Source organism: Tupaia chinensis, unplaced genomic scaffold, assembly GCF_000334495.1.
Source record: "Tupaia chinensis unplaced genomic scaffold, TupChi_1.0 Scaffold000627_1, whole genome shotgun sequence".
Classification (NCBI taxonomy): Eukaryota; Metazoa; Chordata; class Mammalia; order Scandentia; family Tupaiidae; genus Tupaia; species Tupaia belangeri.
The window spans coordinates 8,418,604-8,444,727 of NW_006160147.1; the positions used below are offsets into that span (position 1 = coordinate 8,418,604).

Genomic DNA, 26,124 nt, shown 5'->3' on the forward strand with positions numbered 1-26,124 from the left:
ACATATATATGTATATATATATATATTACAGACCAGAAGAAAATTACATTTTTTTGTCTTTCTAAAAATATTAGTTCTTTTTCCATTTCCTAAAACAAATATAAAACTGTTTCACCAGTTTATTCATAGCAAAAAGCATACGGTATTCCTACTCAACAGGGTTTAACCTGAAAAATTAAATCTTTGTTATGTGTTATAGTATCAGTTACTTTGATACTATATTGTATTGTACGCATATGCTGTCACTTACAAAATCTTTTTTTTGACTTGGCATGTTAAATAAGGCAAAGAGGAAATTTATTATTTCAAGTTATTGATTTAAATGAAAACTCAGACATGTGAGAAAGCTACTATTTATCTTCTTTTATCTTAGTAAAATAAAACACAATGAGAAAAGTAGTAGATATGATTTAATAATAAGATACTAATTTTTTATTTTCATTTACTGATGAATTTTATATACTAATAGCATATAAAAGTCTAGGAGCACATAAAATGTTGGAAACTTGAGAAAATACCAGATATCTAAAATTTATACCTGGAAATAAAAGTCAACTATATTTTATTAGATTTATTGCATCTCTGATGTAATTTGGATACTGTAAACCCTTGGCTATCTATATGCCTCACATATAGCTGGAACATTGATTACTCCTCAAGCATGAGAATTTTAATTATTTTATGGAAATCTTTCTTATTTGTATTTTATACTTAACTGAATATTTAATGATAATTTTGTCATGATTAATATTGATTACTCAGTGGAACCAAAGTAAAAACTATAAAGTAAGATGCTCATGCTAGTATAGATGCCACAGTGTTTATGGTGTTTATTGCTAAGTGATATTTGGTATGAGCAGTATCCTGTATCTTGCTTTTTGAAAAATCTTTATTCAGTTATTTTTTACTAAGGTGTCTTTTTTGTGAAGTTAGTGTAAGGCAGCATAATATTCTGTATAATTTATCAGGGTAGAATTTCTCTACAATTAATCTGAAAACACATTTTGAAGTTCTTTTGCTTTTTCTCAAGACATTAAGTAAAGAATGAAAAAATCTCGGTCTGGTTCATTTATCCTTTCTGAGACTCACTTACCTCAGAGGTTCATTGTACTAATTAATGTTAAGATTATAACTATAATAACAGTAACATGTACTGACTGTTCCTATGAAGGATTGTACAAAGCACATAAAACATTAACTCAGTTAATCCTCAAAAATCCCAATAAAGTTGGCCTGTTCCAATTCCTAATTTACAGATGAGCAAATAAAGGTATCAGAGAAGTAAACCCATTGCCTATAGTTGCATAGGTAATAAATGGCAGAAGAAGCATTAGAACCAGGCAGTCTAATAATGAAACCTACATTCTTAGCTTCCATTAGTATTGTATAGACCATAAATTATATGTGCATAAGGTGTTGATACAAACAGGCATCTCTTTGTCATCCTGTAGCTGCTACCCTGTCATTTACATTTTAAACAATATCGAGAGAGATATACTTCATTCTTTCAAAAATTTCTGTTATGATGTTCTCAGGTGACTTTGACCCAAATTCTATAAATTCTTTACTGGGGTGGGACCAGCAGTTAGCGTAATGGCTATGTCACTGAACTCCAATTTGGTTGACCGTGGTTCAAGTCCCGGACTTGGTGGCTTAAACTCACGCCGGGTACATGTGCGTGTGTGCCCAAGATCCCAAGAGGAGAATGGAGGAGAAGGGATTGCTGCGGGGCCATCCCCCCCTGGGGAGTGATTTCTCGCTTTCTATCTCTCTGTCTGTCTCTGCCTTTCCGGCGAGCGCATGCACACTATAGCAAAAACCTCTCCCCCCCAAAAAAAATATATATATACATATTTACTGGTGGTGCAGATGGGGGAAGCCCTCCAGAAAGCAATATATTTCTTCTAATGCTCCAAAATGTTACCATGTTACCTCTGGTTAGTTTTGAAATTTTGCTAGAGGATGGGTGTGCTTGCCAGAGAGAGAGGGAGAAACAAAGAGAGGGAAAGTGATTGCCATGCCGCGATCCCTTCTCCGTTTCTCAGTCCTTTCAGGATTTGGGGCACAACGCACATGTACCTGGTGTGTTTTTTAAGCCACCAGATCCAGGACTTGAATCACACAGCATCCAGCCATCTTAACTACCATGCCTCTGGCTGGCCCCACATTGTTTGTTTTGTACATATTTGCTAGTGCCAGAAGTTGTTATTGGGTCATTTCCAATGACCTAATATTAATATGAGACTTGAATTCATGTGTAGTAGTTCCTGTATAATGGATTTATGTTTAAAAGTTATAAAGAGTTATGTTTTATGTCATTTCTTTTCCCTTAGGTTCATCCCTTTGGCAAACAACTTTAAGATTTTCGATAGCCAGATTCCATTTTATTTTATTTTGCTTGCAACTAGCACGTATTTGGGTACTTTATCAATTGGGACCTTATATTGTAGACTTTTTGTGTACTAAGACTTATTTTTATCTATTCAGAATCTCAGACACAACTAGGAGAAAAACAAAGGGAATAAAAATGTTTGTGTAAAAATAAAGTATGGGTTTATTTTGGTGCAAAAAATTCTGAAATCCATGCATACTTTTTCATAATGTGCATGTGTACTTGTAGAAAACTCTTCGCATATATTTTTAAGAGCTTTATTTAAGTATAATGTATTTACCGTAAAATTTATTCACTTGTAGTATGCAGTTAATGGCTTTTAATTTATCTACAGAGTTGTACAGCCATCACTATAATTTAATTTTACAACATTCTCATCACCCTAAAAAGAAATTTTATACCCATTAGTGTTCACTCCCCAAAACCATTATTCAGCCCTAGGTACTATGAATCTACTTTCTGTCTTTATTTATTTACCTGTTCCACACCTTTCATATGAATGAAATAAGATAATTTGTATCTTTTTATGACTGGTTTATGTGACTTAGTAGGTTTTGGAGGTTCTTCCATGTAGTAACATGTATCAGTGATTCATTTCTTTTCATTGCTAAATATTGAGTTGTAGGAAAAGTCATGACATATTTTTGCATAGAAAAACATGAAAAAATGCATTGTGACTTTTCTAAAGACCCAGTAGAATTCTTTTGTGTAGATGTATGACATTTTATGTATCAGTTCATCATTTGGTGGACATTTGGGTTCTTTCTACTTTTTGACTACATGAAGAGTGATTCTGTGAATTTTTTTTTTTTGAGAGATTTTCACTGTAGGGCGCGTGCGCTCGCCAGACAGACAGAGAGAGACATAGAGACAGAAAGCAAGAAATCACCCCCCGGGGGGATGGTCACGCCGCAATCCCTTCTCCTCCATTCTCCTCTCGGGATCTTGGGCACACACGCACACGCGCCCGGCGTGAGTTTTAAGCCACCGGGTCCAGGACACACGAACCACGGTCGACTACGTGGGAGTCCAGCGACATAGCCATTACGCTAACTGCTGGTTCCCGTGAATTTTTATGTAAAGATCACTGTGCGGCTTTGTGTTTTCATTTCTTTTGAGAAGATATGAATGTAAGGAGTTGAATTGCTAGATTATGTTATATTTCTGTTTTTTAAAATTTTGAGAAATTTCCAGACTGGTTTTCAGAGTGGCTATATGTCATTATATATTCTAGTAACATATGAAAGTTCCAGTTTTTCCCCATCTTGCCAGCACTTACTGCTTATATTCTATTGTAGATATTTTCATGGGTAAGAAGGATATCTTACTGTGAGTTATTGTAGATATTTTCATGGGTAAGAAGGATACCTTACTGTCTGCTGGAGAAATGTTTTATAGAAAGAATTGCATAGTGTTCTAAGTGCTGTGGAAACTAGGTCTGGAATAGTTACACGAAGGAAGGGATTGTTAAACAGAACAGGGGAGGATGTCTGCTAGAACTGGAGTCCTGGCCATTGGAAATCAACAAATGCCCTGGTTGGTTGACAGTGGAATCAAGGAACATTATAGCAAACATCATGTGCAGAAACAATGAAGCATGAAAATATATATCAATTTTAGGGAGCTGTACATAGCCTGAAGAGGGTGGTACAGTGATTTTCAAGTTGCACATGGGTCATGAAGTTGATTCAGTGGGTCTAAACAAACATTTGAAAAATGGAATTATATTTACTGTAATGCATAGTTTCTGCACAGAGTAAAGGTAAGTATTGCTTAGTGGCACTGTTGTCTGTGTAATTTAAAGCTCATATTTGTAAAATGTAGTTGTCATGTGGATCTTGGCCTAAGAGTTTGAGATTCACTGGTTTAGAGTGTAATTGAAGGACCAAAAAGTTGTGAAAATTTATCTCCCTGGTGTATACTCTAGAAATACCAAGCAGTGAACAGAATATCAGAAAAAAAATTTGTTTACTGTTTTTCTATAATATGATATATGTTAAAACCATTTAAAGATGTAAGGTTGTAACAATTATTTTAGTCATTGTGTTTTTTTAGCCTGAGTAAGATGTCATATAAATCAAAACCAATGTTTTTCATCTATTTTTGCACTGTTGCCTCCCTATAAAGATCATTTCAATTTAATTTAAGTAATTAGCTTTGATTTAATTTCTAACAACAAGAGTAGATAAATGCTAAAGAATTTTATTTTGTTAGGAAAAGTTAAGTTTTGGTGAGCTACAAAATATTGTAATAGTGAAGACTTTTTTGCTGCTACCTTAACCAAGTTTACCTGGTGACATTGCCCAAGTTGAGAGTGTATGATCTAGCTTATTCCTATTTTGTTAAAAATTGAGAAGACTTAGAATTTTTTGCTTTTTAAAAAATAATTTTTTAATTTTATTATTATTACTATATAATTTGCTATAACACACATGCACTCACCAGAGAGGGACAGAGAGAGAGGGAAGAAAACTGAAAAAGCCAGCCACCAGGTCCAAGACTAGAACTGTTGACCATGTGTGAATCCTGCACCTTATCCATCATGCCCTCTGCTGGCCCAAGACTTGGAATTTCTACTTGGGCCCATGAAGGAATAACTCGTAAAGGTCTTTACTTTCCCACCATAATAAGAACACCAGAAAAGAAACAAAGAAAAAAAGTTTTAAGGCATTGGAAAAGAGGCAAGGTGAGATTGTGCACCATGACAGAAGACAAACGCATGAGAAAATACCTGTGAGGGGCTCAGATTTATTGCCTGGAGGCAGTTCCCGCTTTAGTGCAAGGAGGCAAAATCAAAATAAAATCTGGCAGCACGGCAGCATTCTCACTGGGAAGACAGAGATCAAGGTTGAGGGAGACAAAGACAGTCTGTGGGGCAGAGAGCTGGTGACTAAGGAGCTGTACAGGACAGCTCCGAAGATCTCCTGAGTGGGTCCCGGGTTCTGATCTGTACATGCTCAAGACTGAGAAAGGAACCACCAAAGAGGAGGAAGACAGACCAATTCTCAGAATGTATGTGAAGCTGGAAATAACTTACATTTTCTTCACACACAGCAGAGAGAGATCTTGTAATAGGTGGCTCATTGGTTCGAATCCTCAGAAGGATCGTACTTCATTAGTGGGCTAATTTCACATTTAGGTTGTTCTGGACCTACAAAGCTTAAATAGAAGTTTTAAAAAGATTAAATTGATTCTCAAGAAATGTAACTGCCTGCCAGAACAAAGTCTTATACTCTAATGGAATACAACGAAAGCTATTGCTAAAAAACCTAAGATTCAAAATGTCCAGCATCTGATTAAGAGTTACCAGGTAAGCATAAGATGAAGCAGGAAGCAAGGAGTGGAGACGGTTAGATGAGTAGAACAATCAATAGAAGCAGAAATAACACAGATGGTAGAATTAGCAAGTAGGGATCTTCAGCAATTAATATAAATATTGTAAATGTGCTTAAGGACATAAATGAAATCATGAACATACTGAGAAAAATAGAAGATATAGAAAAAAGAACCAAATGGAACTTGTGAGGCAAAAATCCATTTACTATCTAAAATATAGTAGATAAACATAGAAGAGCTACAGATCAGTGGTCTTGAATTCATTGCAATAGGTAGGATCCAAAGTAAATCACAGAGAGGAAAAAACTGAAAATGAAATTAGAGGCTCAGTGTTCTACGGTAAATATGAAAGGGAAAGTGAGAAATCATCCCCACCCCCACCCCCAGTGCGAATGGCCACAGTGCAATTTCTTCTCCTTTGTTCTCCTGCTGGGATTTGGGGCATGCACACATATGTGCCCAGTGTGATTTTTCAAGCTGCTGAGTCTGGGACTTGAACTGCACCCAGCCATGCGTGAGTCCAGCACCTTAACCACAATGCCACCTGGTATCTCCTAGGAATGACATCTGCATTTTTTAAAATCATGGTGAAAGATACATAACAAAAAATGTACTCATTTAACCATTTTGGCTATGCACTTTAGTTGCATTAAGTAAATTGATATTGTTGTTTAGTCATCTTCATTATTCATACTTTTTCATCTTCCCAGGCAGAAATTATGTGTGCATTAGATAATAACTGTCCATCTGTACTCCCTAGATCCTGACACATCACCATTCTGCTTTCTGTCTCTTTAAATTTAACCACTCTAGGTACCTCATGTAAGTGACATCATACAATATTTTTTTTTTTTTCTTGGTCTGACTGACTTCACATAATATATTTGAGATTCATCCATGTTGTGGCATGTATCAAAATTTTATCCCTTTTATGACTGGATAGTATTATTAATATAAGCACTTTCTTATTCTAGATAGTATTCACTATATATATATGTGTGTGTGTGTGTGTGTGTGTTTATATATATATATAATACATAGCCCTATGTATTTTATATATATATATATATATATATAGCGAAGAGTGTTTTTTTTTTTAATTGAGCATGTGTGCTTGCCAGAAAGACAGAGAGAGACAGAGAGATAGAAAGTGAGAACCTATCCCCCCAGAGGGGATGGCCACACCACAATCCCCTCTCCTCCATTCTCCTCTTGGGATCTTGAGTACGCACACACATGCACCCGGTGTGAGTTTAAGTCACTGAGTCCGGGACTCGAACCGCAGTCGACTACATGGGAGTCCAGCGACATATCCATTAAGCTACCTGCTGGTCCCCAAAACAATTAATTTGAAAGTATTGAAATCCCCTAGACTCTATTTTCCATCCAAAATGGAATTAGGTGGGAAATCAGTTGTACCAAGATATCTTAAAAATATGAAAAAATTTGGCCTTAAAAAAATCCTAAACATGCATCAGAAAAGTAGTCATAGAAGTAATTTGTATTTTGAACTGAATGAAAATGAAAGATAGCAAATTTATATTTGTTGGTGTAGATATAGTGGTGCTTACTTGGAAATTTATAACTTTTTAACATTAATTGCTTATAGTAGAAAAGAAGAAAGATCGAAAATTATTCTAGTAAGCTTCTACTCTTAAAAAACTAAGAAATTAAAAAACAGTAAACATAACAAAGGAAATAATAAGACAAGAGTAGAAGTCAATAAAATAAATAAACAAAAGAGGAAATAACTGAAACTAAAAGCCAGACTTTGGAAAAATTAGTAAAATCTGTAAACTTCTACCCATATTGACTGGGGAAGTCAGGCAAGACAAATGATCAATATTGAGAATGAAATAGGTACCTCTTTTGTAGACCCTATGGATATGAAAAGGATCATAGGGAAATATTATTAATAACTTATGCCAATAAATTCTATAACCTAAATAAATGAAAGACAGGTTTCTTAATGACGTAAGTGACCAGTCCTTACTCAGAAAGAGAGAGAACTTCAATTGCCCTATAGTAATAGTTTAAAACTTATCCACAAAGAAAACTGTGGGCTCATATGACCTTGTTGTTGAATTCTGCAAAATATTTGAGGAAGAAATATTACAATTCACCAGAGACTTCCAGAAGAGGAAAGAACAAGTCTTAAGTCATTTCATGAATTCAAATTTTCCTTTCTAAATGAAAACAGACAAGAACAACACCAGAAGAGGAAACAAACAAACAAACAAAAACAGTATTGTTCATGTACCTAAATGAAAATTTCTTGAAAAATATTATCAGATTGGGACCAGCAGATGGCATAATGGTTATGTTGCTGGACTCCTACATAGTCAACTGTGGTTTGAGTCCTGGACCTGGCAGCTCAAATCTCACACCAGGCGTGGGTGTGTATGCCCAGAATTCCGAGAGGAGAATAGAAGAGAAGGGATATGGCATGGCCATCCCCCCTGGGGAAGTGATTTCTCGCTTTCTGTCTCTCTGTCTCTGTCTCCAGTGAGTGGACACATCCTATAGCAAAAAATCTCTTTTAAAATACGTGTGTATATACACACACATACATATATATGTGTGTATGTATATGTATAGTCAGATTGAATTCAGCAGTTTAAAAAAGGGCAATTAATCAGGACTAGGACAGTTCATTTTAGGAATGCCAATTTAGTTTAACATTAATCCGTGCATTCTTCGTATAACAGAATAAAGCAGAAAATCGTATAATCATCCGGTCTACTTAACGGAGAAATGTTTTTGACAAAATGTTAACTTTCATCTCACAACAAAACTTTCCAGTTAACTTTCCCTTTCCCTATCCCTGGTTCCAAGCATTTAACAAAAGAAAACAAAGGAAAAAGTACTATAGATCTAAAACTATTCCTATTGGTGAAATAATGAAACTTTTATTGGTAAAATCTAGTAAAAGTTAGGGATTTCTACCCCTCTGTTTCTTTTTTTAATATTTTTTATTTCTTTTTTTATACATTCAATCACGTTATTTAACTTACAAAGTGACTATTTCAACATGTGAACATTTCTCCCTAGTCCAGTTGATAAAACTATAAAATTAGCTTTAACAGATAATACCACATTTCTCTGTCCCATTAATGCTTTGCCTCTCTCTTTTTCTTCTAAATGTTCTTCCTCAGACTCAGCTCTTTCACACACAATATATCTGGTATTCACATTCATTTACCGTGTTTCTATATCCTTTAGTCAATCAATTTCAGTCATAACAGTGTGGACACTTGGTATATATTAAGTGGGGACATATACAATGCCTCTCCTTAACAGCCTGGTTTGCTTCACTCAGCAGTAAATCCTCCATAATCTTCCACTTTCTGTCAAAAGCCAGGGTTTTGTTGTTTTTCATGGCTGAATAGTATCCCGTAGAGTATATGTGCCACAGTTTTTTGATCCATTCATCTGTTCGTGGGCATTTGGGTTGGTTCCATGTCTTAACAATTGTGAATAGTGCCGCAATAAACATCGATGTGCAAACACTTTTCCAATTAAGAATTCTTCTGTCCTTTGGATAGATACCAAGGAGTGGGATTGCTGGATCATATGGTAACTGTATTTGTAGATTTTTGTCATTCAGACGGGGGTTAGGTGGTAACTTATTGTTGTTTTGATCTGCATTTCCCTTACAATGAGGATGTTAAGCATTTTTTCATATGCCTTTTGGCTATTTATATGTCATCTTTAGAGAGTGGTTTTTTCAACTCATTCTCCCATCTTTTAATAGGGTTGATCATCTTTTTTTGGAACAGCTGTTTGAGTTCCTTGCATATTCTGGTTATCAGTCCCTTATCTGACTCATAGTTTACAAAAATTTTCCCATTCTGAAGGCTGTCAATTCACACTAATTACTGTGTCTTTTGCCATGCATAAACTTCTTAGTCTGATGTAATCCCAGTTGCCTATTTTCGGGATTATTGACTGTGCTTTGGGGGTCTTATTTAAGAAGTCTTTGCCTACCTCAATGTCTCCCAGAGTCTCCACCCTTCTGTTTCAGTCAAGGGTCTAGCTAGAACAGTCAGGAAGGGAAAAAAATAATAAAAGTAAAAGAAACTGGGAAGGAAGAATTCAAACTGTGTTTATTTGCAGATCACAAAATTATGTAGAAATATCTAAAAAAAATTGTACAAGGAATTTTTAGGATACATGATCAATATACAAAAGTCACATATATAGAAATAGCAATTATAAAATACAGATTTTAAAACCATGCCATTTATAGTAGTTTTATAGAACAGAAGTCTTTAATAAGCAAGACCTTTGCATTGGATTGTAAACATTGTTGAGAGAATTTAAAGACTTATATACAGTCATATCCCATGTCTCAGGGATACCTTGATACACAAACCTGCAGCCTTCCTATTGGTTTCAGCATCATGAACTGTAGTGTTATTGCCATACTACCATGGCTGGCCTAGAATGATTAAAAGTTATTTAACAAACTGGCAATGCTAAATGTTTAAAACGTGGAGTAAATGCAACTTTTACACGTTACCTATTTGGATGCAAAATGATACAGTGATTTGGAGAACAGTGGAATAGATGAATTGTGATGTCTCTGTAGTGGAATGCTACTTGATCATAAAAAGTTACAAACTACTGACAGATGCATCAACATCACTGAATCCCAGAAGCATTTACACAAAGTAGAAGATGACAGACACTGAAGATTATATACTACTTAGTTCCACTGATGTGAAATTCAAAAGTGGTATAACTGTAGTGAAAGAAAACAGATCAGTGGTTAGTGTGGGGCCAGACTTATAAAAGACAAAAGGACATGAGAGAACTTTTGGGCCATGGAAATGTTCTATATGTCCATTCTGGTGGTGGTTACTCAACTGTAATCGATGGCCAAAACTCATTGAAATGCGTGGGTTTTATGGTTTATAAATTATATTTCAATAAAGTTGATTTTTAAAATAGAGTACTCATTGATATGTATTAACTAAACATCACAAGAAGGAGCTTTCTCCCATGACTAACTGGCCTTTAATACCTCTGTGTGGGCATCAGCAGATGGTGTAATGGTTACATCACTGGACTACCATGTAGTCGACAGTGGTTTAAGTCCTGGACCTGGCGACTTAAAACTCAAGCCAGGCGTGTGCATGTGCATGCCCAAGATCCCAAGAGAAGAATGGATGAGAAGGGATTGTGGTGTGTCCATCCCCCCTAGGGGGTAATTTCTCACTTTCTGTCTCTCTTTCTGGTGAGCATAAGCACCCTATAGAAAAAAACAAACAAACAAACAAACAAAACAAAAACAAAAACAAAAAACCTCTGTGAGGCTCCCCTTCCATAATACTTGCTATCTGGTTAAGTCCTGGGTGATCGATCTGTCTCTGCATGTATAAAGCTAGGTTTGGGGCACAGACTCATGGGGGTCCTCCCCACAGACTCCTGGAGCCCCCTCTTTGTACAGTCTCATTTCCAGCTACTTCAGAGCCTCAGAGCTTTGCCTCTGCCTCCTCTGCTGGAGTGCTTGCCTTGCCCAGATTCTAGTTCCTGTGATGTAGTCTCCAAGCAGAGGGCTGGTCAGTCCCATCACATGCTGCATGTTCGGTGCCTGAAGACAGTTCCTGCTTTGTCTCATTTTATGATTGCTTACATAGGAGGGGCTAATCCAATTCTGGTTACTCCCTCCTGGACCAGAACAAAAATTCCTTGATATCATTTTTAATCGTTGTCTACGGAGTACATTTGAATAGTACTGAAAACAAAGATAAAATAATAAATAGAAATACAACTTGAAGTTAACATTATAATTTTGGACAATCTTCCTTTCAGAGTTCCATGAAGAATTTTGTCTGTGGTTTCAGGCACCCACTGAGGGTCTTAGAACCAATTTCCTATAGATAAGAGTGGGCTACTGTATATAGGTGTGACTGGCTTGAGGGGAGAAGGGTTCTGGGAGGATGTAGAACTATAATACCATATGAGAAAAACAAAATATCAATACTTTGCCTCCAGAACCTGAACCCCAAGTCTGCTACTGGGTATAAAGATGTAGCCTTAGTGCGGTACAGAAGGAACACAACTGGAGAGATGAATGCATGGCCATGGCTCATAAGCTTTATGAACTAGCCAATTGTATTGACCTGTACATAGTTATGGAACACCTAGTTCCAAAGCACTCTCACAAAACATTGTAAACAAAACCATAACACTGTAGTCATAAGACTAAAGCTTGTAGGGAGTTTGAATTAGAACCTGACAAGTATATGGGAGTGAAACATCTGGAAAGTCTTTTGATTAAAGATTAATATGATTAAGGGTAGGGATTAGAAATTCATTTGGGCAGAAGACATGCCGAGCTCCATTGTGGAAGTTCTTTGATGTTATTTTTAGAAGATACAGAAGAGTTAAGTGTTGAGATTTTTCAGTTGCTGTTTGACCACAGTAGGAAATCAGTCTAAGGAATGAAGAGAAGTAGAATAAGTAGAGTTATTAGAAAATTTAGAAACTTTTTTAATTTGAGAAAGAATTTGACTCAGTGAAACTTCTAGAAAGTATATTTTGTGCATATTTATGTTTTAAACTGTGTTGAGAATGGAAGTGTTTCCAAGCCCTAGAGCTGAGCTCTGTGACATCAGTCCTCTAGTCTTTCTTCTTTCAAGTCCCCACATCCATCCAGCTATTGACAGTTACCTTATAATTAAGACCAACACTTACTTTAAGCGAAGTTGAAAACCAAATAGAATACTAGGATCTCTATTCATTGGTACTTTCCTTCAATACTGTCTTTCAAGACTACCTCTGAAAAAGATTACAGGTTAGAAAATTCCTTTTTTGAAATGTTTGAGACCAGAAATGTTTCAGATTTCAGATTTTTTAAAGAATTATTTAATTTAATTAATTAATTAATTTATTTATTTATTTTTAATTTGTCCAGAGAGAAAGACTTACATGGGGTGGGGGGAGGGAGTAAGAAAGCAAGCCACCAGGACTCAAACTGTGGTCAGCCATGTGGGAGTGTCCAATACCTTAACCCCCAGATTTCAGATTTTTTTTTTTTAAATTAAAGTATTGGGACCAGCTGGACTCCCATATAGTTAACTCCAATACAAGTCCTGGACCCGGTGGCTTAAACTCACACCAGGTGCATGTGTGTGCACACCCAAGATCCCAAGAGGAGAATGGAGAAGGAGGGATTATGGAATGGCCAATCTACTGGGGGGGTGATTTCTTGCCTTCTGTCTCTCTGTCTCTCTCTGTCTTTCTGGCGAGCGCACGCACCCTATAGCAAAAACCTCTCCAAAAAAAAAAAAAAATTAAAATATGTACAAATACATAATGAGATGTATAATGGATGGAACTCTAGTCTAAACACAAAATTCATTTTTTGATTGGTTGTTTAATTGTCAAAGGGTATGTATACTTGCCAGAGACAGGAGGGAGGATGTAAAGGAAAGCCCCCAGTGGGGCACAGTCATGCCACAATCCCTGCTCCCTCATTTCTCCCTCCTCTTGGGATTTGAGGCATGCATGCACACATTTTTCAAGCCTCTGAGACCAGAAGAGGAGCCACAGTTATCCAGGTGAGATCCGGCTTTCTTAAAACCTAGGCCATGGGGCTGGCCCTCATTTATGTTTCATATACATCCTATACACATAGAGTCAATGTAACTGTATACAATATTTTTGTATTGCAGCAATTTGTAATCCATCACATGAGGTCAGGTGTAGAACTTACTATTTGTAGTGTCATATTTGTGCTCAAAAGGTAAAAAGCTTTGGATTTTGGAGTATTTCATATTTTGGATTTGGGTTAGGAACACTCAACTTGTATAATAACATTAGAACACTCATTGGTGTTAGTATTATCACTAGATCTAGCTTTCTTGTCCTTAGTTACCTAGTCATAGTTCAGGTTAAGCAAGAGAAAACAGTCATAATTATACTACCTGGGTGGGCCTTCAGAGCCTACCTGGTCCCCATCCAATGTATGCCAGTACGTAATGATGGAGTGTAGTCAGGCATCCGCAGCTTATGGCTAAGTGATCGCATGCCATCCACTTCATACTAGAACGCTGGATTACACTGTAATTGGTGTCCCTTGATCTTCCAGTCAGTCTCTGTTTAATACTAATAACAGGCCAGGAGCTGTTTCTCAAAAAAAGGAACCCTTTTCACTTTACTTATTAAAGTATTGTTCAGAGCGCTAAGAATCAAAAAATGAAAGGCAATTAATTGGTTTTCCACACAAAGAAATAGATGTACTGAATAATTTTGGCCCAGCAGAAAGTCGCTTACCATATGTGAAGTGAGGTTTGAGTCAGCGATTATTTCAAACCATCAGGAAAATAAACAAAGCAAAGATTAGAGTTTCACAACCAGAGGCTTCCACTGCAGTTCTACCATCAGAGCTTCTCCATAATGCTTTTTGAACTTTATGATCTACTGCAGATATGTGAGCACCATTTGGTTTGTTGGGTCTTAGAGGTCAAGTGTAGAATTTCTTCCAGTCATCCAGAGAGACTTATCTTGTTCTGGGCACCACTCAAAGCTAATACTACTAGGCTTTTTAGATTAACTTTATAAATGGATTAGAGCTGTATCTTCAAATGTGGAATCTGCTGCTTTCAAAGTGTAGAGTGGCCAACTAAGCCTTTTGTCTCCTTCTTAGAGACAAAGATGGTAAATTCTCTTTGACTTTTAGATGAATATTCTATCAGGAACTTTATTGAGGTGGCAAGCCCCTGTATTTTCATAGAATTTTCAATTCTATCTCACATGTGTATCTTACCAAAGCACTTCATCTCTTAACTGTTCCACTCTCTCCTGGTTCTAATAGCTTGCTGTGATCCAGAGCAAAATCAAGGAAATATAGTATGGAATGTTGAGGCAGCCCAGGTCTCTGCAGAGTAAATCATGGCATAGAACAAGAATTCTTTTTGTTTCCCTGAAGCAGGATGGTGGAGGTATTGCTGTCCTTGCTAGGTGTAGTCAGCGTGTTCACTTTTGTTCTCTGGATGCTTATGAAGGAAAACACATTTGCTAGGTTAAAGCTACATCTCAAATACCAAGGCTGCTTTAATGTGCTCAATAAGGAGACTCCATCTGGAGTGGCAACTGCAGTTGAAGTTATCTTCTAATTAAGTTTATGATAATCTTCTGTCATTTTTCAAGCCTATTAGATTTTGCAGTGGCCAAACTAGTGAAAGTGTTTACCAGATCAGCAGTTCTCAAGTCTCTGATGGTAGACTAATCTCTGCCTTTTCTTTGGGATGCCTTATTGCTGAAGAGAGGAGGCCAATGGTTTCCAGCTATACCTTCCTCTGTCATATGGCCACTGCTTCCAAAGCCCAAGTTTGGATTTCACCCATTGCTAAGAATATACATTCTAGTTATAAACCCAAGAACTGGAAAAATAACAGCAAGAAGGTTTCCTAGATTAGTTCTTAGGTATTTGATATTATTTGATGCTATTACTTGTGGAATTGTTTTAAATTTTACTTTTTAATTGTGCATATATGTAGAAATGCAATCAATTTTTTAAAATACTGATCACATATCCAGCAACTGACCTTGCTAAATTTAGTTATTAACTCTAATAGATTATCTCTAAATTATCTTGGGTTTTCTACATCATAATCATCATCTGAGAGTAATGACAGTTTTCTTTCTTTCTTTCCAACCGTTTTACATCTCATTTTTCTCGCCTTATTGCACTGGCTAGGACCTCCAGTACATTGTTGACTAGAAGTGGTGATTACAGGCATCCTTGTCTCAGTCCCGATCTCAGAGGTAAAACTTTCAACATTTCACCATTAAATATGATGTTTGCTGTTGGACTTTCATAGAAACCCTCTAGGAGTTAAGGAATTGCCTTCTATTCCTAGTTTACGCAGAGATTTTTATCACGTGTGGATAATGAATTTTATCAAATGCTTTATTACAATTACTTTTTACCTTTATTTTTTTCAGTGTAGTGAATTAAACTAATTTTTGAATGTTAAATCCACCTTGCATTTATAGAATAACTCCACGTTCCTTGTATAAACTCAGGTCAATTGTAATATGGTGCTCTGTTTATGTTACTCGGGATTTGGTTTGCTAATACATAGAATCTTTGTATCTGTGTTCACCAGAAGTTATATACTTTTTTTTTTCCCTAAAGAGATACTTTTTCAGGTTCTGGTGTCAAGGTTATGCTGACCTCATAAAATGAGTAGTCCCTATTTTTTATATCACCTGAAACATTTTGTGGAAGATCTGTATATATATTTATTTTCTTCCTTAAGTGGTACATTCACCAATGAAGTCATCTAGGCATGGATTATTTTTTTGGTTGGAGAAGTTTTAAATGGATTCAATTTCTGTAACAAATATAAATTATATAATTTTCCTGTTTCTTCTTAGGTCCATTTTGGTAGGATGTGGAGTTATTTTTGTAGAAGTAGTTTCTCTCTTGTAGCTTAGACAAATATTAATTTGTCCCATCTCTCATAATGTTGACTTTGATCTCTTCATCAAGGTAGTTTCTACCAGGCCTTTCCATGTAAAATCATCAGTATTTTGTGAGACGATGCTTCGTGACTGTGTGTATCCTGCTCCTCAGGAATCTTCCAGTTTATTCATGTATGTACTTGTGTCTGTCCAGACTCAGGGTTTCCTCTTTGGAATCTTCAGTGAGTTGAAATCAGTCACCATAGTTAGTTATTTTCAAGCTCAGATTGTTAGCAGAATTTGGTCAGTAGGAGCCCCTTCAGGCTGGCTTCCTTGTCCTTTTGTCCTGTCCTAGTCATTCTTCAAACATGTCCTCACTTTTAGCACAAGCTTTTCTAGACTCATCTTGCACTTTCCCTGGCCTCGCTCTGGAATCAGCCATTTCTTTGAGGAGTCCTGATTTATCTTTTATTTAGAAGCTAAGATCTGGGCACCAGATGTGTGCATTGTTCTTCAGGGTGCGATTTCCAAACCTCAGTGGATAAAGCTAGGATATTTATGTATGGGTGTGTTGTAAATATATGTGCACATATTTTGTATGCAATGTATACTATAATTACTTCTCTCTATATATTTTCAGTCTATGCCTTCATTATGATATCTCTAATTCTAATCCAACACCACAGTTTATTCTACATATTCCCTTTTTACATTTGGACCTCCTTCTCCAACAGTGGAGACCTGGCTGCCATTACCTTAATATGTTTCCATTTTGACCAGTCTGCACACATGGCTTCCTATCTAGCTGCAGGCATGCCCTTCAGTCCATGTGGGTTCTAATATTCCCCACAACCTTTCCCATTTATGGCTGTCCTCTTAACCCTCAGAGCCTGGGCCCGAACATCCCGGACCAGCTTGCCCCACATGGGTGCCCCATCACCCTACCGAAGCTTTGACTTCCTGCTTGACTTCCCATACATTGGCTAGGACTCACTCTACCCCCACCTGGTGGCCTCCTACACCCTACTTGGGCCTTTCACCACCCTCCTGGCTGCCCTCACACCTGGATGCCCTCCCATCCCACTCAGGCTCTGGTTTCCTGTGGCAGGCCACCTGTCTGTGCAGATGCCCCTCACCCTGCCCTGCTCAGATATCCTTCACCAGGGCCCATGCTTTCCCCTCCTCGGGCTTTCGCAGCCCACACCCATCACCTGCTCTGTGGCTGTGATCTTTTTCAGGCTGACTCCACTTGTCAGGTGGTAGGTACCCCTTAACACTGTGGGCGCATTCCTTACTTTGTTTGAACTCTGTTACCCTAGGCCAGTCTGCCCTCGGTGAGGAACCTCCTTTTCCCACTGAGGCTCTACCTCCCCCCACTGGCCTCTCTCCTACTTGGGCCCCAACATGCCATGTAGGGCCCTCCCATGAGTGTGTGCCCTCTACTCTACTTGAGCTCTGACCTCACTTCTGGCCTCTCCCTGAAATGAAGGCCTTCTCTTCTCAACCCCTTGCATTCCAATGCCATATGGTGGGGTGCTCCCACCCCTTTTTGGACATGAGAACCGTGTCAACTTAGGCCCCAAAATAGCACACTGGGCTTCCCACACAAATGAACATCTCGTTGCATTGGCTCTGATGCATGGCTCTGGTTCCCTGCAGCTTCATTGTAGACCCCTGCCTTCCAGCACCTCACTTGGATGGCATCAAGATGGAAAGTTTCAGAAAGGGGAAGGACAAAGGGCAAGTACAGTCCTTTTTTTTTTTTTTAAGAATATTTTTATTTAATTCAGATTATTATTATTACTATTATTATTATTATTATTATTACTGTTTGACCAGAGAGAGATAGAGGTAGGAAGGGGAGTGAGAAAGTATGCCACCAGTCTAGAACTTGAGCCATGGCTGGCCATGTGGGAGTCCAGTGCCTCAACCACCATGCCACCTGCTGGCTCCGTATACTCTTTTTAGTGTCTGCAGTGTTTAGAAATGACGTGTTCTTTTTTTATTCCTGGTATTAATTATTTATACCATCTCTCTCTTTTTCCTCATGACTAGTCTTTTCTTGCAGTTTATCAATTAATTTTACTTTGATTTCCTAGTGTTTTCTGTGTGCATCCTTCTTATTTAATTTCTGCTCTTTATTAATTTTATTTCTCTTACTTTCTTTGGGTTTAATTTGCTGGGGTCTTTTTCAACTTCTTAAAATAGATGCTTAGGTCATAGATTTTTAGCCTTACTCCTCTCCTCCCACCCCCAATTTATCCACTTAGACCTATAAATTTCCTTCTTAGTGTTCACCACATCCTACAAGTATTTAAATGGATTACTTTTATTCTCGTTCTCTTACATATGTTTTCTAATTTCTATTTTGATTGCTTTTCTGAAATCAAGGGTTATTTAGAAATTCCAATTGAACATCCCTAATGAAAATGTGAAATCCCGGGACCAGCAGTTAGCGTGATGGCTATGTCGCTGAACTCCCATGTAGTCAACTGCAGTTTGCATCCCAGACCCGGTGGCTTAAACTCACGCTGGGCACATGTGCATGTGCACCCAAGATCCTGAGAGGAGAATGGAGGAGAAGGGATTGTGGCGTGGCCGTCCCCCAGGGGATGATTTCTCGCTTTCTATCTCTCTGTCTCTCTCTGTCTTTCTGGCAGGTGCATGCACGCTGAAGCAAAAAACCTCTCCAGAAAAAAAAAAAAGAAAGAAAGAAAGAAAATGTGAAATCCAGTATGCTACATATTCAAAACTTTTTGAACACAAACATGACACCCTAGTGGAAAATTCCATACCTGACCCTATACAACAGATCTCAGTCAAAATACTGCAACACAAAAATATTGTATAAAATTACCTCCAGGCTATGTGTTGTGTACATGAAAAATAAATATATTTTATGTTTAGAATTGAGACCTATCCCCAAGATGGCTCATTATGTATATGCAAATATTCCAAAATCCAAAAATATGAAAGATCTGAAACACTTCTGGTCCAAGGCATTTCAGATAAAGGATACTCAGCTTGTGTTTTGTGGTGTAGGTAACTTTATATAATATTTTTGTATTGCATCATTTTGAAGGTGACTTGGCACATGAGGTCAGGTGTGGAATTTTCCGCTTGTGGCATAATATGGTGCTTAAAAAATTCAGATTTTGGCATGTTTTGGATTTCAGATTTTGCTATTAGCGATGCTTATCCAGTACCCACAAATCCAAAAACAAACAAACAAAAAATCTGAAAGACTGGAACTAGAAGTTGGCCTAATGGCTATGTCGCTGGACTCCTATGTAGTCAACCGTGGTTTGAGTCTCGAACCCAGTGGCTTAAACTCACGCTGGCCGTGTATGTGTGCATGCCCAAGATCTCGAGAGGAGAATGGAGGAGAAGGGAGTGTGGCATGGCAATCCCCCCTGGGGGATGATTTCTCTCTTTCGTCTCCCTGTCTCTGTCTTTCTGACGAGTGCATATGCCCTATAGCAAAAACCTCTCCAAAAAAAAAAAAATCTGAAAGACTAGTCTCAAGCACTTTAGATAAGGGGTATTCAACTTGTATAATTTAATTTCTACCTTTTAATTTTTCTTTTAATTTATGATAGAATGCATATGAATGTGATAGAGAAGCACCTCCCACGGAGTCGTATCACACCACTGCCTCCTTACTCCAGTTCTCTAACCTGTCAGGTCCTGGGGACTCATCATGTGCCCTGTGTGTTTCAGGCGGACCAGGCCTTCATGTGGGATCAGCTGTTCTTGAGCAGTGCAGCACTGCTGCGCCACGGAGCCAGCCCTCTACTTATTTTTGTCTAGATTTGTATAGATACTTCTTAAAATAGATGCTTAGGTCATAGATTTTTAGCCTTACTCCTCTCCTCCCACCCCCAATTTATCCACTTAGACCTATAAATTTCCTTCTTAGTGTTCACCACATCCTACAAGTATTTAAATGGATTACTTTTATTCTCGTTCTCTTACATATGTTTTCTAATTTCTATTTTGATTGCTTTTCTGAAATCAAGGGTTATTTAGAAATTCCAATTGAACATCCCTAATGAAAATGTGAAATCCCGGGACCAGCAGTTAGCGTGATGGCTATGTCGCTGAACTCCCATGTAGTCAACTGCAGTTTGCATCCCAGACCCGGTGGCTTAAACTCACGCTGGGCACATGTGCATGTGCACCCAAGATCCTGAGAGGAGAATGGAGGAGAAGGGATTGTGGCGTGGCCGTCCCCCAGGGGATGATTTCTCGCTTTCTATCTCTCTGTCTCTCTCTGTCTTTCTGGCAGGTGCATGCACGCTGAAGCAAAAAACCTCTCCAGAAAAAAAAAAAAGAAAGAAAGAAAGAAAATGTGAAATCCAGTATGCTACATATTCAAAACTTTTTGAACACAAACATGACACCCTAGTGGAAAATTCCATACCTGACCCTATACAACAGATCTCAGTCAAAATACTGCAACACAAAAATATTGTATAAAATTACCTCCAGGCTATGTGTTGTGTACATGAAAAATAAATATATTTTATGTTTAGAATTGAGACCTATCCCCAAGATGGCTCATTATGTATATGCAAATATTCCAAAATCCAAAAATATGAAAGATCTGAAACACTTCTGGTCCAAGGCATTTCAGATAAAGGATACTCAGCTTGTGTTTTGTGGTGTAGGTAACTTTATATAATATTTTTGTATTGCATCATTTTGAAGGTGACTTGGCACATGAGGTCAGGTGTGGAATTTTCCGCTTGTGGCATAATATGGTGCTTAAAAAATTCAGATTTTGGCATGTTTTGGATTTCAGATTTTGCTATTAGCGATGCTTATCCAGTACCCACAAATCCAAAAACAAACAAACAAAAAATCTGAAAGACTGGAACTAGAAGTTGGCCTAATGGCTATGTCGCTGGACTCCTATGTAGTCAACCGTGGTTTGAGTCTCGAACCCAGTGGCTTAAACTCACGCTGGCCGTGTATGTGTGCATGCCCAAGATCTCGAGAGGAGAATGGAGGAGAAGGGAGTGTGGCATGGCAATCCCCCCTGGGGGATGATTTCTCTCTTTCGTCTCCCTGTCTCTGTCTTTCTGACGAGTGCATATGCCCTATAGCAAAAACCTCTCCAAAAAAAAAAAAAAAAAATCTGAAAGACTAGTCTCAAGCACTTTAGATAAGGGGTATTCAACTTGTATAATTTAATTTCTACCTTTTAATTTTTCTTTTAATTTATGATAGAATGCATATGAATGTGATAGAGAAGCACCTCCCACGGAGTCGTATCACACCACTGCCTCCTTACTCCAGTTCTCTAACCTGTCAGGTCCTGGGGACTCATCATGTGCCCTGTGTGTTTCAGGCTGACCAGGCCTTCATGTGGGATCAGCTGTTCTTGAGCAGTGCAGCACTGCTGCGCCACGGAGCCAGCCCTCTACTTATTTTTGTCTAGATTTGTATAGATTTTTTACTTATGTTTTTGTTTCTGGTTTTTAGTTTAACTCCACAGTTGTCAAGAAACATCTTCTTTATGCTTTCAAGTTTGTCAGATGTGTTCAGCTTTAACACCCAGAATATAATCAATTTTGGAAGATTTTCATAGACACTTGACAAGTACATTCTACAGTTGTTGTATGATCACCATTTTTTAGATTCGTGAGTCTTGTCACTATCTAGAAAAATAATGCTAAGAGCTCTAGGTCAGAGGCCAGCAGGTGGCATGGAGGTTAAGGAGGTTGGACCCCACCAGGCCAACTGCCAGACATGATGACTTGAAAACATGCCAGGTGCACATGCATATGTGCCCAAAATCCTAACAAGAGAATGGAGAAGGGATTTCAGTGTGACTATCCCCCTTGAGGGGTGACTTCTCACTTTCCTTCTCACTCTGTCTTTCTTGTTGAGGTGAGTGCGTGTGCCCTATAGAAAACTAAAAATAGATAGATAAATGAAGAGCAGTTTTCTAAAAAATAAAAGGAGCTACAGTTCATATTCCCTGTCTGCATTCATGCTGTTTTTTCTAGGCTAAGAAAATACTTCATGTTGTCTTGTAAGTAGTAGTCAATATGCAGATGGTAAATTAAGATATCTCTGTTTGAGTCCTTTTATGAACATATTATTTCCATAAACATAAATGTATGTAATTAGGTAGTAAGGAAAGAACCAAAGTAATGAGAAGGCATCATCATTTTGGTGTTTGATAGTTCCACTAGAAATTTTACAGGATTGATGTTTAATAGCATCATTTAACAGCAGTTATATAAGTCATGTTATGCAACAATGGTCTTAAAATTTTTCAGTATCAACTAAATTGAAGTAAACTCTTATATATTACAGTGTATTGAACAACATGAAATAGTTGTCTTCTTAACTGTGTATTTTAAGGAAATTTTTATTTCATGAAAAGTCATGACACATTTTTGCATAGAAAAATAATGTCATGACTTTCCCAACAACCTAATGTATTAGCACATTCTTCATTTGGAAAAGTAAAATGCAAAACATAAAGTGAAATGTAAAGATAAATCTGTGATATTATTATTTTCAAAACTTTCAGGATGTGGTGTGGCCAAAATAGCTTGTATAGTCCTATCCACAACCTTAAATTGGTTTGTCTCAAATCTAGAAAACCATAGTGAGGTCCATCCATTGAGCTTACTTAGCATTGTTAAATATCGCAAGCCTGTTTAGTGTAACTCGTGCCTTGGTCCCTGGAGCATGACTTACTCTAAACCTGAACAATAGCCAGTGACTAGAGCTCAGCTGTGAAAATATACTAGTTGACTGACAGCTAGGCAGGGACTGAGTATATAAAAAAAAGGAGCCAGAGGAAATAAGGTGTAACGTTAATATGCCAGATAGAAAGTATACATATCAGAACAGCCACATCAGAAAGAAGTTCAGAGAAGGATTATTAGGGTGCAGTAGTAGCACCTGGGGGGGGGGAAGCTACAGAGAGAAAAAAATATTCTGATAATGGAAAACCTGACATCTGAGTGCCAAATCGAGGGACACGGCAGGCAAGGACTAGATGGTGTGTGTTTTCTAACCAACTCCTGTCCCTCTCGTCCTCTTTCCTGGACTCTGCATTGTTCAGGCATCCTCTCTTTAACCATATCGACACGAACAGAGAAGCCGACCCCATCCTCAGCTTCAAGTTGTGATGGCTTCTGATTAATCTAAGCCAACTGTGGTGATCCATTTCTCCTACCAGTGATAAGTTCAGGAATAGACTCGTGACCCAGTTCTGTCCAGTGACCTGCCTCAGAGACTCTGGGAAAGATCACTCCTGAGCACTGAGGTAAAGGAGAGGTGTCGTGCTGACTCTAGAACCCCTAGAGTGGGAAATTTCTAATTGGTTTATGCAGCAGGAAGTGTTCAGATGGCTGATCAAATACGCGTTTTTAAAATAGAGGAAGATGTTGATTAATGACTTATAAACTATATCAGTTGAGAATGTATTTGGGAACAATAAAAAATCCAAGTAGATTTTGTTTTCTGTTTTTTATCTCTAGAATCATGAAGTTTGAACATAGCTGCTCAGTGAGGTTTCAGACACCCAGACTCTTCCATTTGTCTGTTTCTCTATCCATAGCTTTCATCCTCATGTTCCTCACCTCACAGTCACAAGGTGGCTGCTGCATGCTCAAGCAGGAGGAATGAAGGGGAAGGACAAAGGTCTTTCTTTTACCAGGGAAACAAAACTCTCCTGGAGGGACCCACTGAGAAATTCCAGTAGATCTCATTGAGCACCCCTAATTAGGATGTTACTTCAGAGTGTACAAAGCTATGAAGTTCCAGAGGGGGTGAAAGTCAGCCTTCCAAGGGTGCCAGCCACACACACCCTTACCTGCCAGAAACCATCAAGCTAGACCATTGCTTCAGGATGCTCATCTCTATATTCTGGAATTTTGTGGAGTTTTTGGCTACTACTTGTAATGTGTCTAGTCTGTCTTCATTAACTTAACGTCAACCATATTAATTAACTTTTTTACTTTATGCTTAAGTTTTATAAGCTAAAAGTAGTATACTAGACTCACTAGTAAGATATTTAATTTTCTTTTTTAAAATGAAGGCTTCTGAGCAAATAAATAAATTTGTGCTAAGTTCACACAAATTAATATTTTCCATTTGAATCAGGAATTGTGATAAATTTTAAAGGAGGCTTATAGTTTTGAGGTAAAGTTATTCTATCCCAGAAAGTCCAGAGGAACTGTTGAATATTTTAATTGAATTTCCTAACAATGAGAGTACAAACTTCCTTTTTCAGGGTCTCTTTTGAGAAAGGAGATGGAGAGTCTACTAAAAGTATTTACTTTAGTATCTGGTATTGTATCTCCATAGACCTAACTGATCTTAAGTTGTATACTGGATTCTGTTTCATTATCTCCCTCCTGCCCACACCGCCATTCTTGTTCACAGATAGGTTTATTCTCAATCACCGAGATCAATCATTGAGGTAAAAATTACAAGGATAACCTACGAGCAGAAGAACACGTGGTTTCACATGAACCGTTAGAGGAGATACCTGCTGCAGACGGGGTTGGGCCATGCCTTAGGAGGGACAGAGCCCTCGTAATGGAAAGGAGACAAGCACAGTTTTCAGTCTCTGACAGTGGGTGGAGTTACCCACAGGGACTGGGTCGAGTCGCACCTCATGTTAGGATTCTGGATCTGGGATAGATGTGGAAGAGCATCTATCTCTGACACTGCCAAGCAAAATTGCTAGTTTAAGTTCATCTCAGAAACTGAAGAGAATAGGTGAGGTTTTTATGTTGGTTTTACCTACCATATTTTTGTCACTTAGGCCAGAGAGGCCACAGATCACAAAGGAATAGATGAAGTATGTACGCTGCAGTTTTGAGAGAGAGAACCAACTATTTAGCTAATATTTGCCACTCTCTCATTTTCATGTTGTGTAACAAGGTCTTTCTTAGTAAATGACTTATTTTTCCTAATCTTATTGTGCATATCAGTGAGTCACCCAATTATTTTATGCCGGCATCTGAACTGGGGAAGAAGAACACTCATTATTAAATCTGATAGTTAACTTTGCCACAATAGTTTTAACCCCGTTTTTAAGTTACTTACAGTTTTTGTAGACTGTACCGCATACTGAGGATAACTGGAAACAGTGACCAGATTCTTAATCATTATCAGGAAACTGCATTCAGAGAATGAGAAGAACACCCCCACTGGATGAATTGCAGCCACCACCATATCAGGATGACAGTGGTTCTCCCCATCTCTCATGCACACCCTCAGAAATTGGGGACAGTAAATGTGAATTTTCCCACTGCAGCAACAGTCCAAGATGCTCATATAACAAGTGCCCGAGTGAAGGAAGTACAGGCCATGAAGTAGAAAGCTTTCACAATAAAGGATATGAAGAAGACGTTCCAAGTGACAGCACTGCAGTCCTGAGCCCAGAAGTAAGTAAAAACCACCCAGAAAACTGAAAATGAAATGTTATTTGAACACTGTGCTCCTCCACTTGGTAAAAATTGGTTTTATTACTATTTTCTCTCTTTCTGGCTATGGTACTAGTTTCCATCCTTATTCTAGTCTTTATCCAACAAATTGATCAGAGTTTCCTAATTTCGTTCTCTTCCTCTCTACCAATAGTAGATGGGTAGCTAAAGATGGGTGTTTCGGGGTTTGTTTTTGTTTTTAACTGACATTCTAGAATTATTTATCTTTGTCTTCTATCTTAGGACACTATTTCTTTTTAATTATTTTGAGTTTTTTTTTTTTTTACTACTGGGAGGTTACTCATGAATGTTTCACAGGTCTTTGGAAATAATCTTACTGTATTTGCATGTCTTGGAATATGAAAGGGATACATGATGATGAGCTTTGCCAGTGAGATTTGAATTTATGACATCATGTATTCAGAGCGACTGGTTCATTGAGTTTTAAGTTACTTATTTTGGAGCAAAAATATGCGCAAAATGGCAACAAAAATTTTGTTGCAATTCCAGTGCATT

The 26,124-nt window shown here is 37.8% G+C and overlaps 1 protein-coding gene across 7 annotated transcripts in view; it reads left to right on the forward strand.

Moving 5' to 3' along the window:
- Nucleotides 1-26,124, forward strand: part of SYT14 (synaptotagmin 14) — a 203,216-nt gene that overhangs the window by 112,017 nt on the left and 65,075 nt on the right. For all 7 annotated transcript variants that reach the window (XM_027776116.1, XM_006159337.3, XM_014591944.2 and 4 more), the window contains one exon: nucleotides 25,298-25,569. In XM_027776116.1, the coding sequence (XP_027631917.1) occupies nucleotides 25,298-25,569 (272 nt within the window). The remainder of the gene's footprint in view (nucleotides 1-25,297; nucleotides 25,570-26,124) is intronic.